This window comes from Oncorhynchus clarkii, chromosome 5 (assembly GCF_045791955.1).
Source record: "Oncorhynchus clarkii lewisi isolate Uvic-CL-2024 chromosome 5, UVic_Ocla_1.0, whole genome shotgun sequence".
Classification (NCBI taxonomy): Eukaryota; Metazoa; Chordata; class Actinopteri; order Salmoniformes; family Salmonidae; genus Oncorhynchus; species Oncorhynchus clarkii.
Genome location: NC_092151.1, coordinates 71,828,086 through 71,843,507, shown reverse-complemented (window position 1 = coordinate 71,843,507; position 15,422 = coordinate 71,828,086). Strand labels below are relative to the sequence as shown.

The window sequence follows — 15,422 nt, the reverse complement described above, 5'->3', positions numbered from 1 at the left end:
AATGCATATAGGTCTGGTAAATGTCTCAAATGTCTGGAAAAGTAAAATGCTGCCCGTCAAATGTCAGGCATCACATTTTCCTTACGGAAATCCTGACACACACACTCCCCTAGCCTCGCCTGCTCTGCTCTGTTGTAACTGTCAGTACGTTTAAACAAGGTTAGTTCTGCTCAGTGTCCAACCTTAGGGAAATCCTGACACACACACTCCCCTAGCCTCGCCTGCTCTGCTCTGTTGTAACTGTCAGTACGTTTAAACAAGGCTAGTTCTGCTCAGTGTCCAACTTTAGGGAAATCCTGACACACACACTCCCCTAGCCTCGCCTGCTCTGCTCTGTTGTAACTGTCAGTACGTTTAAACAAGGTTAGTTCTGCTCAGTGTCCAACCTTAGGGAAATCCTGACACACACACTCCCCTAGCCTCGCCTGCTCTGCTCTGTTGTAACTGTCAGTACGTTTAAACAAGGTTAGTTCTGATCAGTGTCCAACCTTAGGGAAATCCTGACACACACACTCCGCTAGTCTCGCCTGCTCTGCTCTGTTGTAACTGTCAGTACGTTTAAACAAGGTTAGTTCTGCTCAGTGTCCAACCTTAGGGAAATCCTGACACACACACTCCCCTAGTCTCGCCTGCTCTGCTCTGTTGTAACTGTCAGTACGTTTAAACAAGGTTAGTTCTGCTCAGTGTCCAACCTTAGGGAAATCCTGACACACACACTCCCCTAGTCTCGCCTGCTCTGCTCTGTTGTAACTGTCAGTACGTTTAAACAAGGTTAGTTCTGCTCAGTGTCCAACCTTAGGGAAATCCTGACACACACACTCCCCTAGTCTCGCCTGCTCTGCTCTGTTGTAACTGTCAGTATGTTTAAACAAGGTTAGTTCTGCTCAGTGTCCAACTCAGACACGAACACATACATGCATGACCGCTCACACACACATACACACAGAGAGAGATAAAGAGAGCAGAGTAGCAGCCAGGAACACTGAGCCATCCGGTTATTATTACTGAAGCAGATGTTGACCAGAGGAGCTTAACACTAATAAACTGTATCTTTCAAGCTATTCAGTGGGTACATAGAGGGGTTAGCTGACAATTTCCCGAAAACAATGCGCATGCCTTAAAGGGGCAGAAGAGGTGTTGTGATTCTGGGTGGCCAGATGGCTAGCAACAATGACAAGAAACTATCATGTGGGGAATCGTGGCTTGTTTCATCTAGTTTCATCTTGTTCTTGATTCCATGTCTTGTTTTGAGGTGTTTTGATTGATTTCATGCCAATACTAATATGGCTAAAATTCGCTATCTAGCTAACCAACAACTGTAACGATGTATTTGAGAGACAACAAGTGGTCATTGTACACATTTATTGCAAAATATAATTTCCAAAATATCGTTTACATGTTGTCAACATTCTAAGCCAACCCCTTCTGTTTTGCCCCATAGTTTTGCACGCGTGGTTCTTTTTGCTAAACAACCAACCTGTCTATACGATGGCTCAGTCACTCACATTGCTTTTTTCAGCCTGGTTAGTTCAGAGATAACATAAAAACTAACTAGATAATCCCACCGTTTGGCTTCAGCCTCAAGCTTTATTACATCACTGAGCAGGATGGACAGGAGACAATAAAATGAATCCGGGAGACAAGGAATGGTTGCTATTAAAGCGCAGTATGGATTTGGTTGACTCCCTGTACAGTAAATGGAGATCTGCTATACAGTGCATTCGGGAAGTATTCAGACCCCTTGACTTTTTCCACATGTTGTTGTTACAGCCTTATTCTGAAATGGATTAAATAGGTTTTTTCCTCATCAATCTACACACAATACGCCATAATGACAAAGTGAAAACAGGTTTTTAGACATTTTTGCAAATGTATTAAAAATCAAAAACAGAAATACCTTATTTACATAAATATTCAGACCTTTTGCTCTGAGACTCGAAATTGAGCTCAGGTGCATCCTGTTTCCATTGGTCATCCTTGACATGTTTCTACAACTTGATTGGAGTCCACCTGTGGTAAATTCAATTGATTGGACATGATTTGGAAAGGCACACACCTATCTATATAAGGTCCCACAGTTGACAGTGCATGTCAGAGCAAAAACCAAGTTAGGAGGTTGAAGGAATTGTCCATAGAGCTCCGAGACATGATTGTGTCGATGCACAGATCTGGGGAAGGGTACCAAAACATTTCTGCAGCATTGAAGGTCCCCAAGAACACAGTTGCCGCCATCATTCCTAAATGGAAGAGTGACTTTAGAGTGATGAATCTTGCGACGGACGAATCTGGGTTTGGCGGACGCCAGGAGAGTGTCACCTGCTCGAATGCATAGTGCCAACTGTAAAGTTTGGTGGAGGAGGAATAACGGTCTGGGGCTGTTTTTCATTGTTCGGGCCAGGCCCCTTAGTTCCCGTGAAGGGAAACCTTAACGCTACAGGATACAATGATATTCTAGACGATTCTGTGATTCCAACTTTGTGGAAACAGTTTTGGGACGACCCTTTCCTGTTTCAGCATTACAATGCCCCCATGCACAAAGCGAGGTACTTACATAAATGGTTTGTCAAGATCGGTGTGGAAGAACTGCACAGAGCCCTGACATCAACCTCATCAAACACCTTTGGGATGAATTGGAATGCCAACATGCGAGCCAGGCCTAATCGCCCAACATCGGTGTCCGACCTCACTAATGCTCGTGCAAGCAAGTCCCCGCAGCAATGTTCCAACATCTAGTAGAAAGCCTTCCGAGAAGAGTGGAGGCTGTTATAGCAGCAAAGGGGGACCATCTCCATATTAATGCCCATGATTTTGGAATGAGATGTTCGTCGAGCATGTGTCTACATACTTTTGGTCATGTAGTGTACTTTGTCCAAATAATCCTTCCCTCTCTCTCACTCTAGGAGGTTGGACCGGATACGCAGAGAGATGTCTGAGGACTCTGTGCAAGTGCCCCCCTCTCCACCCCTCCCCTTGCCCCCCACCCCGCCTCCCTGGGACCTGGAGGCACCCCCCTCCTACGATTCTGTCATGAAGAGCCGGGGTCCCTCTGACCTCTGAGGGCTGAGGAGACTACTGTACTGTTCTGTAACTTTGGACAATTCCCTTTGTGCCATTACAGTGAACTAAATCAAGCACACCCGTGCTGGGAGAGACGTTGTTCTGGAATGGAGGGGCTGTAAGGGGTTGGTGGCCTCAGCGTTGTTTACATGTTAACATGACAGGTTTACATATTTGTTTGAAGAATGAGGAGTGTGTTTATAATGCTACTATTAAGACTACTATAGTGTGATACACTGCACTCCTATAAAGACATATATAACAAATATATATATATATTTTTTTACTTTCCACCACCTGAAGTTGTTGATGTCACTTTTCAAGTCCGCTCGACGCCCATATATTTGTAGTGGAACACTGAGCTACACCAGGCAGCGAGGCCAGCTGCCAGCATCTTCCCAGCACTAAGCATTCACTATCCAGAAGCACTCAGCCTTTATTACCAGTCCAAATGGATAACCCAGCCTTTAAAACCACTGTCTGACTTTTTTGCTGCTTTGGACTCCATTAGCTGTTTGTGCTGTGACTGCTTGGGGAGGTTGTGTCATTCTCCAGTGTGTGAGTGCGGGTGTGTCTCTGTGGTCATGCATGCACCACGGATTCTTTCTATTCACACAGCTGACATCAGGATAGACAGATGATCTCAACTAGAAGTGCCTTGTTGTCACAGCACACGGTTATCCACAGCATTATTCTCGCTCTCTCTGCCCCACTGCTGCAGGGTTCCATTCTATCCACTGTTGCACTTCCTGTTTGACTGGGATGTCATGATCAACTTTAGTAAATTAATAGCCAAAGATCTCAGAGTGGTTCTTGTCTCAGTTGGACTAAGAACAGTGTGTTATTACTCCGTTTCTTTGTTCTGTTCTAACCTCACTTACACTTGAAGTAAATGCTTTCTCAAGGAGAGAGAGATGAAGATGTGCAGGAGAAGAGAGGAAAATAGGACAGAGAGTTGAGGAGCTGAGCTGTGGGCACGGTGACACACTTGCCAACATACACACACAAAACCCCCTGCTCTACAGTCGTCTGCAGGCTGTGAGAACCAGCAGAGTGGAACTCAGTCTACCCTCTCTCCCCCTCTTCCTTTTCTCCTCTCCCTCACCTTCAGTGTTTGACCCAGAGACAACAGTCTAACTTAGAACTAACACATACATTAGTATAGCTTAGCTAACTCTAATAGATCAAATCTTAGCTAATACAGCACCTGTGTTTAACCCTGGGTTAACTAAGCTGCATCTTAAGGCTGTCCCTGATAGTGGGTTACGGTTAGATGTCAGGTTTAGGGTAGCAGTATGGCGGAAGGGAAGCCATACCAGTATGGCGGGGCTGTGTGTCATTAGTTGGTCTGTTTGTTATGACTCAGGATTGAGCCTATTCCAGTGCTACCCTAAGGTAAGGACATACAGGTGTGCGTTTAGGCAAAGGTAAAACAATAACTTACCTCGAGGAGGCAGCAAACACAAGTTTTCAAGTCTCAGGTAAGGTTACCCATCAAGCAAACACTGATAAAAGAGAGAAAGTGTTGAATAGGATGGAGGTTTGTACAACTGTGATGTAGTAGCAGCGTGTGTGGTCTTTGTCTCCACTGTCTTTTCCAGAGACATAACAAACACAAAATGAGTGTGCACAGGGTAAACAAATCGCATAATCAAATCTTAGCGTGTGTTTCTGTGTCAGGTGGTGTTGATCTCTCAGAGCCCAGAGGAGAGGAACTGAAGACAGCATTGATGCTGCTGCAGGGGAGAACACCATGTACTGTATACACACTCGTAATATACTAATATGTAGTATTACTAGGAAGTAATGTGATCATGACTGTATATTGACGATGTGATGGAGCTTCAGGGAGAGATAATCTTCTAGACTGATTTTTCTCCCTTTTCTCAGCCTTCACTCTGTGTTCCACTGATGACAAGGTCAGCATCCGTGGCCCTGCCCTCTCTGAGTGCCTGACCAACCAGATTACTGACTTTTCTGTGCTTCTGGTCCTCCATTCCTCCCACAACTATTCCATACTGCAACTAGCTGGACCTGAAATAAAGTGATTTTATATTTTACTGTGATCACTCCTGCTACACACAAAGACCACAAAGTGTACAAAAGGCTGTGCATTCCAGTTTATTTTATATCAAATTTCCCCATAATCAAACTCTGATGTACAAATGAAAACTGGGATTCAACATGCAGGGTTCTGCCTCAGCAGACTGGCCTTCAGCCGGAGTAATGCTCAAAGCAGACAAACTGACATAATAAAATCCTGGATCCATGTCATTCCTTCCCTCCTTCCTCACCCCTCCCTTATCACGCAGATAAAAATAAATTATTGATTAGTTGGTACTGTTGAGAAGGACAACAGGCGCTGCTGAGGGTCAAACAACATTCTGCACTGTGAGTGGGGAGTGCTGTGTCACTGGCACACCTGACCACTCTGACATCTGACACAGTCTTCTGAGACCAGGACAATACGCAGCATGGTCACACATTCACACACAGTTCATTATAGCAAGTCATCTGTGGACAGGTATGGGATTGGGGTGAGAGGAGGGACAAGGGCCCGAGGTGTGAGGAGGGATGAGAGGTGAGGGGAGTTGGGAGATGAAGGCACTTGAATTCTCCCAGGGGTTGGGTTAGGTCAAGAGGTTAGTGGTCAGAGTGGGGTTGTTTGATGTCAGAGCAATGACTATATATGTATGTGAATGGACAAAGCAATCGATCACATGACACTATTCATTCCTATGTGAAGATTCAATAGTGCATTTGAAGCCAAGGAAGTCGTTAAGATGGTGTCTCATGTGGGAGATTTATGTAGACATAACATGTGCAGTTTGAGTTACATTGCAGGCTAGCTCAGTGCTGCCCCCTCTCATTGACTCAAATTGAAGGCAGAACAGGGTATTGCAGGCTACTATACAATTTTTAAATAAATCGGTTCAAGGACATACATCTAGTGTAATAGAAGCAATTATTGGTACTATGATTGTCTTCCATTTTTTATTACATGAAGATTGCCATATTCCCATTCACTATAATGGGGATCCTGTTTTCAGCTAACAATGCCTGCAGTACCGTGGTCAGCCTTGAACTTTGTGGTGTCAATAAGAGGGGTTTAGGTGTCAGAGGTCATGCGCCCCAATGGCAAAGATAAACAAAGGCAAAGAGAAACCCAGTTTGCAAACAAGCTCCTGAATAATGATAATGTAATGATCAAGCACAGAGGGTACGCTGTGTGTGTGTGTGTGTATAAGAGGGAGAGTGTATTTCATTGGCACCCAAAATTAAACTTGCTTCTGATCTCTCCTCTGGTTGGCACGTTGACCCTCTGCTGTCTTGTGTGTGTCTGTGTCAAAGGGCAGCTGTGGTGGCATAAGGCATGAGTACAGTGATGTCAACTGATAAACAAATGGAAAAAATATTTAAAAAATAAAATCCAGCACTGTGAGTCACTGTTCATCAGCTGGACGGGGAGGAGAGCACAGATTGGTTCCTTGGCTTGGTTCCGTTTGTGTTCTAGAACCCTCCATAGACTGCATTACCATAAATATCACTGTGGTTAGTGGAGTAACAGACACAGCCATAGGAGCATGTGTTCTCTATGGAGGAGGTATCAGCTGTGTCTGTGTGTGTAAAGCACTGACAACTCAGTTTGATGTGATAAAAAGAGGTGTGAGGAGGGTGGTTAAGCTGGTCTAGCAGACCTAATCACTGCTTCTCTACTTCACTATAGACTGGGGTGGACTATAAAGTGCATACTTAAAAACCCCGGTTAGACGTGTGTGTCTGAGTTCCTCCAGAGCAGGTTATACCTTATACCACAGCCTCACACATACACAACTCTACAGAGTGGAGCACAGGACACTTTAAAATATCTTACATTTGAAATTACAGCTATGGAACAGCTCTTTACAATAATGAATGTCTATTTAGTTACGTAGGCAAATATGAGCAACAACTTAAAAAACAAACAACCCCGTCCCTTCCTTGTGAGACAACACTGGCTACATCTGAAGACACCCTACTGCCTATATATAGTGCACTATATATGTCACTGAACCTTTGGTCAAAAGTAGTGGACTATAAGCAACAGGGTGACGTCAGTGGAGGCTGGTGGGAGGAGCTATAGGAGGACCGGCTCATTGTAATGGCTGGAAAGGAATCTATGGAACGGTATCAAACATATGGAAATCACGTTTGACTCCGTTCCATTTCAGCAATTACAATAAGCCTGTCCTCCTATAGCTCCTCCCACCAGTCTCCACTAGGTGATATTTCAGACTCCCAGTAAGAGAACAAACTGCTTTGTAATCCATTAGTCAGGTCTCAACTCTCCTCCAGCTCTGATTCCATTAGTCTGGTCTGGCAGAAAGACACATGATTATTCACGCATCTTTTGCTGCCCCAGCAACCAGGAGAATAAGTGTTCTGATTGGCTGTAGCGGGCCCCTCCCTCCATATTCTGACCAATCAGAGGTGAAAAGCAGTCTTTGATTGGCTGTATGGAGCCGTGCGGTCTTGCCATTATAGGGATTGTGTCTTATAGGAGGATCTAAGGGTCAACATCCTCCAGATCACTCTTTGAATCACCAAGCATCATGGGAGACTCAGAACCCTGAGATAAAGAGAGAGGGGAGAGAAGGATTACATGAGTCGTGGCATTTCAGAGTAAAGAGATATGTAGATATAGTTTTTTTGAAATCGATTCATAGGAAACTCTCCAGCCTAGATTTAAAGCCCCGTTCTGAGAAGTGGTAATATCTCTATTCTTGGGCTGTTACTGTTCTCTTTATACATTCTACCTCTGAAGTTTTCCATAAACACACTGTCAGACTGTGTGTACCTGTCGAAGGCTGCGGTCGGCGTTCTCGTTGGCTGGACTACCGTCAGAGCCGTTGCTGCTGCCAGATGGCTCCTTCTCGTTGAGCAGTGCTGTGGCGTAGGCCAGCGTGTCCTGGGCTGAGATGGTGCGCTGGAATGTTTTGGCTGTGGACGTCTCATTGGACACGTTGCTCTGAGGAGTCCAGTAGTGTTCTGACATCTGACAGAGAAACACACTGTTACTCTAACGCATACTCTACTTTCCCACACACACACAAACGTGCCTCACGCATGTACACTCACACCACAGGAGGTTGGTGGCACCTTAATTGGGGAGGACGAGCTCGTGGTTATGACTGAAGTAAGTGCAATGGTATCCTATACATCACTCATAGTTCAGGTGTTTGATGCCATTCCATTTGCTCTGTTCCAGGCATTATGATCTGTCCTCCCCTCAGCAGCCTCCTGTGACTCACACTGCTGGATTGTGTGTGTTATTTGTGCTTGCTGCTTACCTTTTTCTGCAGCCATTGCACTGCCCAGCTCCAGTGACCAGACAGATCTTTAAAATAGTCCTTCGCAGGAACACACCTGGAGACACACACGTACACGTTATGTGAAACCAGGAAGTGTGAAATGAGAGGTTTTCACAGAACTGAAAAATGTGCAATACTTTGATGTATTTGCCACAACGGTCAAATCTACCCCCATTCAATATGTTCAGCCTGAGACACAATTGTGGCGACATGAACATATTTCTCAAAACGGTCTCTGGAGAAACTCACTTCTGTGCCAGGGTAACCAGGAACTTGACACACTGATAGCAGCGGCTGCTGTCCACATTGTTACTCTGGTGCATCAATGCTGCAAACAAGAGAACAGAGTCACACATGTTAACTGGAAATGACACCACAACAAGGTTCCAGTTTAACAAAGTTTACTATACTTTATGAACACACTATAAGGTAGCCATTCCGCTCAAGGCTAGGTCCATCAACAACAAGACTCCCTGCGCAGGCGCACTCTTAACTGAGTGATAGCCCTGTAATAACAGAAATATAGGCATACTTAAAACATGAACTTAACAATCTCCCCCTTTTCTTTAAAGACAAATAAAAAACATCAACAACATAATTAAATGTCCAAGTATTATTCAAGCTGCCACGTTCCATTACTGAGAGCCTGTAAGACCGGATGCTCCTTTTTTAGTCAGACAGTCAGCCAGCTGTTCCTTTGTGGTCGACCACAGAATCCACTGGATTCTCTGTGCTTGAATAAGTTCCTTGATGCTGCTAATCCCAAGACGAAGTCTTTTCTCTGTGACAGACTTGGTTGACTTCACAGCATCCACTAAAGAGTAGTTGTCAGTGACACAAACTACAGGTAGAATGTGCCGTTTTGTCTCACCAGTGGAAAGCTCTGAGAACAGAATTGCAAGAAAGATAGCATTGTCAATTCCATCCGCAAGAGTAAGTGTTTCTCCAGCAAGTGTGTTTCAGACAGCCCTTCTGATCCTTTTTGACTGCCGACAGATAGGTGAGAATCTTCCTCCTTCACCCATTAACACGATTAGATGTCCACCTTGTGTGCCTCCATCTGTAAGGTTCCCTAGCGAAGCATCACTGAAGACAACTAGTTTCAGAGAGTCATCTTTTCCAACATGCTGAAACTTTAAAGTCACTTGTTGTGATTTCAGTTTACAAACAACTTTGTTTGCCTCATGAATGGTTTGTACAGTGGCGTGTTTTGTGATAGATGCCAAGTTGCAACCATCAAACATTACATCAGGTCTACTATGTCTAGCAACCCATAAAATTTGTCCTATCTTTGACCTCAATTGATCAGCTTCAATTCCACAGAGGGGAATTCCTTTGTACGGCTCTTGAAGAATCCAGGTGAATGGGTTGAAGATTCTTGATATAGCTCTCCTGTTGCATCAGTATTTTTCCATCAACTGTAATAAACTCTATGCCAACATAACAAAAATGATCATGCTCCTCACGGCCGACCTAGAAAACAGCTCTGAGGTGTGGAATCACAGTTGAAGCAAAGGTCTGTGAGCCACCCCAGATAAAGTCATCAACATGACAGGCAAGTACTCCAGTCACATTGCAGTCTTGATCAAGCCAATAGAAGACTGCAGGATCCACTTGTGAAATGTTTCCACCTGTATTCAGCATTGTTGCCTTGACTTTGTTGTACCAGTAGAGTGATGCATCTGCCAGTCCATACACACACTTTAGTTTCCACAGTGTTCCTTCACTTTTAGCTTCAGGTGGAGGTCGGATATGAATGTGAATGTCCCTTGACAGGTCTGTTCCCTGCAAAAATGCAGATTTGATGTCTATGGAATTAAGTTTCCATTTTTTTCTGGCAGATCACTGACATCAGCAATCTGAGTGAGTGAGGAGCATGTCGGTGAATCTTTTGGGAGTTCTTTAGCAGCCAGCTCCTCAAAACCTCTAGCCACTAGACGTGCTTTAGGCACTATTCCAGTTAAGGATTCTTTAAGGGTACACACCCACCTTGTTGAGACGCATTTTTGGCCAATGTCTTGGACTTCCTCAAACACTCAATTTTTCCTCCAATTACTGAGCTCATCTAGCTTAGCGGAGTCAAATGACACATCCTTTGTTTGAAGTACATCATCATTTTGAATGTCATTCTGTTTCTCGATTTTCCATTGGTTCAATTCTGATATTATCTACAAGTGACAGGTCAGCTGACCCTGCTATACCAGAAAGTGTAGCTGGTTCAGATTACTGCAAGTTGTACCAGTTCTGGTGTTTTCCTTTGGCGTTTTCTGCTCGTCCAATGACGGTTGCTGTATGTGGAATACCACTTTCTCTGTCCATGTATTTAACAGTTTGTCCAGTTTTCAGATTGGAACAACCATGTTCTCTTAACACATGTGGCTGTTGTTGAATGTTTTCCTCATTTGAACGCTCAACAGTATTATATGTGGCATGGTTGAAGGTCTCTGCTCCATTTCCTGTGTCAGTTTCAGTGTCCATATCATTGGATGCGACATCTGGTAGGTTTGTGTCTGTTACGGTGTCCTTTTTGTCATTTTCATTAGGAGACTGATTCTCAGCAACAGCCCCTCTATCTTGTTGATCATTTACTTTCCACAATCTTGAGTGATGCACCCTGACAATGATGCCTCCGTGCCTCACAAATACCATCACACCATCTTGGCCAATGACTACTCCCGGTCCTTTCCACTCTTGACAGTCAACTCGTTTGTAGTACACTTTGTTTCCAGTTTCGTCCTTCTCATCATCATCATTATTCGCTGAACTGCTGAGTAACTTCTGAAGTCTGACAACTGTAGCATGTCCAAACTGTTTGTGAAGCTTGAACAATACTTTGTGTTTTTCTTTTGTGTTCATGTGCTCTGTGTCCATCAGAATCTCATTTTTACATGGACATGTGTGATGTCTTCGTCTAAAATGTTTACACAATAGTGGCCTGAGGTAGTAATAAGTTCAAGAGTCACTGGTTGTTTAAACACCACTGCCTTTTTTTATGTCTAGTACAGCCTCTGCCTTCTTGAGGGAAGCTTTGCTTAATAGTAAGGGGATATCTGTAGGACCACCTCTGTTTCAATGTGACACTTTGTCTGACCAATTTTTGCTGGTATCTTAACTCTCTTGGTAGAATGGACAATTCTCCCATCTCCAAATTTGAAAGCTCTGTTGCTTGGTGTGTCAATCATATTGTGTACTTCTTTCATATTTAGTTCACTGACATCGCTATCAAGCCATTTTGCACCACACACTGTCCGTGTACATGCAGTATCAATCACAGCAGATCCTAAGGATTCAACTATACAAATCTCTGTATCAGAAGCAGATTAATTTGAAAACAGTGTAATGTTACACTGATCTATCTTTGTGTTTACATTTTCCTATGTTAGTTTAACTTGTTCATTTTTATGAGGACAGTCTTTAACCCAATGGTAAGTGCTTTGACAAATAGCACATTTTGATCTCCTTCCATATTTGTCCAGTGGATTTGTGCCGGGAAATGGCGCCCTCTTCTGGTTGTCTTGAGAACGTGACTTGTTGGCGCCTTTTCTCTGCTGCTCAGTGTAATATGCTGCGTCACTCACTTGCATTCCATCTGTTATTGGCGCACAGACGTCTTTTCACCAAAAATAATTTTAAGTGCTGACTTCATTGACGCAAAAGTCAGCACAGTTTCTCCCTACCATCTAGACAGGCAGTATCTAGCCAACTTGAAAGCTAACACTGCATCCGGGAGAACCATGTCGTACTTGCGCATCATATTGTACCTCTGTTCGAAATCAATGATGTAGTCCGTCATTGCAACCGAAATATCTCTCGTAACACTGTCAAAGTTTGAATATGCGTCGTAGGCACGGTCTTTCTCTTCTTTAAGAAATACAGAATCCAGTGCTCTGATCAAAGTTCCCATACCGTCATCCTTGTTCAAATCCTCAACGGATATTTCCAGTACTGTATCTCTCGCTCTTCCCTCGAGCGATAATACCACCGCAAGTGCTTGCTTTTTCACGTCAGATGAGTAACCCGTGTCGATTCCAAGTTCATTTTACCAACTTTCGTACGACCTCGTCGAAGTGAGGTGGCACATTGTAGTTATTAGCCATCGTCTGCTACCAATGTTAACTCGAAATGACACCACGACAAGGTTCCAGTTTAACAAAGTTTACTATACTTTATGAACACACTATATATAAGGTAGCCATTCCGCTCAAGGCTAGGTCCATCAACAACAAGACTCCCTGCGCAGGCGCACTCTTGACTGAGTGATAGCCCCATAATAACAGAAATATAGGCATACTTAAAACATGAACTTAACACACACACACACAAACGCCCAGTGAAGAGTGGAAGGTAGCCTACCTAGCAGACCTTTCTCTGACTCAAAGGCGTACTTCAGTCTCTGAGTCTGAAGAGGATCCTCCACCACCTGAGAACACATACACATTACACATGCAGTCTGGAGCTGGCATTATTCACTGTTTCCAAGGACACGCAGAAAGGTTTGATTGCCAGCTGTCACTCACCAGCAGCTCCTGCAGTAGCTGGAACACGTTCTTCAGCTCATGGGGTGGAGCGGTCTCCAACTGAGTCTACACACACATGAATGGTATTGGATGCATTTTGTGCTGGGATTTTTTGTTATCTGTGATAATGGATTTGTTTAGTGCTGGGAGTTGTAGTTCTTACCTTGAGCAGCTGTAGTACTCCCAGGGAGAAGGGTTCATTACAGAAGGAGCAGTACGTCACCATCTCTATCAGCACAGTCAGAGGGCCGGACAACTCCCGCACCGCAAACATCACCTACACACACGGAAAAAGTTACAAATACAACCTCTTCCATATAGATGTGTCAATGTGTGTGTGTGCATGAGACTGTATGTTACCTCCAGCAGGTAAGGCTGTCCCTCGTGGGTGAAGAGCGAGGCCATGATGTCAGTGTCGAGCTGGAGGAGGGTGGAGGAGGCAGGGACACTGCTCACATTCAGCTTACAGACACCTTGATCTGAGAAACACACACAATCACGCCAGGTTACACACATCAGCGTATTATGGAAGCATCCTAACTGTAGTAATGTGTGTTTGTGTGTGTTACCATGTGTGTGCTGTGTGTTGAGGTCTGAGTGGAGAGTCATCAGGGCCAGAGTGGAGTGCAGGTGCAGGAACTCTCTGGCCTGGGCTGGACTCCACCTCCGATTCTAGAGCGAGAGAACGAAAGAGAGATAGAGAGGACGTAAGATAGAGGGAGTGGGAAAAAGGTTATGAGCTTCCAGAACCATCAACAACAACATCCTGTCATATTCATTTCTCTGCAGATGAGCAGGAATTGAGTGTGTGTGTGTACCTGGTTGTTCTGTCTGTTGGGTCCGAGGAGGAAGATGAGCATCCTGCGATACGCTGAGTGTTTCAACAACAACTGGCACGGACCAGAGCCCTGGGAGAAAGAGATACTGGATTTCAGAGTGGATCTGTCTATGTGTGCATGTAATGTGTTCACATGGTGCTTGTGTGTGTTACCCTCTGAGCAAAGTTGCTGAAGAGGCTGAAGTATTGGTTGCAGTGTTTGACGTTCTCAGGAACGTCTTTGTCCAATAGGGAAAGGAGCGCATCGGTCAGGCTGTCCAATCCAGAGTCAGCGAAGTGGAGAGCACTCTCTAAGGTTTTCTCCAAGATGGCTGCCACTACGACCCTCACCTCCCTCACCCCACACTCCAACAGACACACCCTGGGGCGAGGAGAGAAAGAGAAGATCAGTTGGATTGATGAGTAGTAATGTAAGTACTATAAGCAGTAGTGTTATGTTAGTACTGCAGTGGTTCCGTGTGGAGTGTAGTAGTATTATAGTTTGTACTGACTTGGTGATCTCTCGTCCCTCAGGTCCCACCAGGTACTGAGCCATCCAGTGACAGGCTTCACTGCTTTTAGACAGCAGCACCTCCACCGTAGCCATCCACTCCTCTGTGTCCACCCGCAGCTTCTTCTTGGTGTGGAGGTAGGTGTGGAACAGAAAGTGGACCGCCAACTGGAGACTCTCTCTGGCCATGGCCTGGTAGGCTGGGTGCTTCAGCTTTGTCTGCAATACAACACACATTGCTTATAAGAACAGTTTGGAGAGGCAGGCACAACCTTGAATTATGCTGACACGTCTCTGTTTATCCTACACACACAAACAGTCACAAACACGTACCGCGTTGACGGAGGCCAGTGACAGAGTGAAGTTGAAGTAGTCGCTGTTGTACACATCTCTGTTCTTCATAAACTTCAGGTTCTCATCTCTCACCATCTACACACACACAAAGACAGAGAGACAGAGATAGATAGAGAGAGAAAGAAGTTTGTCTGTGTACCACAAAAGAGTCTGTTACCTTTCTTAGCCAAAGCCTAAGCATGAACACAGTGTGCTATTAAAGTAAGGTTATTGATTAAAAAAAAAACGTGGTCTACAGAACCAGTGTATTTACCTGGTAGATCCTAGCAGGCATCTTCTCCACAAACAGTCCTTTCTTCTCTCCCTTCCGTACGAGGCGGGTCAGGACAGAGAGACGGTCATTGTTGGCCCTGGGGGGCCGAGGGGACGACTGGGGACTGACATCTGGGCTAGAGGGTGCCGAACTACATGGAGAGAGAGGGTTAAAGTGCGAGTTGTGTGGGTGTATATTTAGACTGTGTGTGTGTGTGTGTGTGTGAGACTCACAGTGTGAGGTCTTCTGCCTCTTGCCTCATGGCACTGACTCTGCTCTTCTTAGGGAGAACAGGAGAGTTCTGGTCACTGATCCTCTGGTAGAACAACATATAGGCGTTCCAATACCGCCGCCGCACGTCAGGGTAGGGGTTAGCTACACACACACAGATACAGACCAACACACACACCTAGAATGGGATGTTTGATCTTTCATGTCATTAAAGCACTACGCAGAACTTGCTCCGCCATTTACTGGTTGCTAACACTAATAGTTTGCCAAATTTCAGTTTATGTTACAAAATAAGCTAGTATAGTGTAGAGAATCATTGTACCATCTAAAC

At 44.7% G+C, this 15,422-nt stretch overlaps 1 protein-coding gene across 6 annotated transcripts in view; it reads right to left on the bottom strand.

Annotated features, from left to right (window-relative positions):
- Nucleotides 1-5,162: 5,162 nt before the first annotated feature.
- Nucleotides 5,163-15,422, bottom strand: part of LOC139409339 (ubiquitin carboxyl-terminal hydrolase 24-like) — a 43,283-nt gene continuing 33,023 nt past the window's right edge. For 5 of the 6 annotated variants that reach the window (XM_071154337.1, XM_071154339.1, XM_071154340.1 and 2 more), the window contains 15 exons: nt 15,094-15,235; nt 14,861-15,011; nt 14,587-14,682; nt 14,255-14,472; nt 13,917-14,124; nt 13,744-13,833; nt 13,495-13,597; nt 13,286-13,404; nt 13,089-13,202; nt 12,926-12,991; nt 12,762-12,828; nt 8,658-8,736; nt 8,388-8,463; nt 7,895-8,092; nt 5,163-7,666 (listed from right to left, as the gene is read on the bottom strand). In XM_071154337.1, coding sequence (XP_071010438.1) covers nt 7,604-7,666; nt 7,895-8,092; nt 8,388-8,463; nt 8,658-8,736; nt 12,762-12,828; nt 12,926-12,991; nt 13,089-13,202; nt 13,286-13,404; nt 13,495-13,597; nt 13,744-13,833; nt 13,917-14,124; nt 14,255-14,472; nt 14,587-14,682; nt 14,861-15,011; nt 15,094-15,235 — 1,790 coding nt within the window. In that variant the 3' untranslated portion in view covers nt 5,163-7,603. The remainder of the gene's footprint in view (nt 7,667-7,894; nt 8,093-8,387; nt 8,464-8,657; nt 8,737-12,761; nt 12,829-12,925; nt 12,992-13,088; nt 13,203-13,285; nt 13,405-13,494; nt 13,598-13,743; nt 13,834-13,916; nt 14,125-14,254; nt 14,473-14,586; nt 14,683-14,860; nt 15,012-15,093; nt 15,236-15,422) is intronic. The other variant, XR_011634395.1, reaches the window with a different exon arrangement.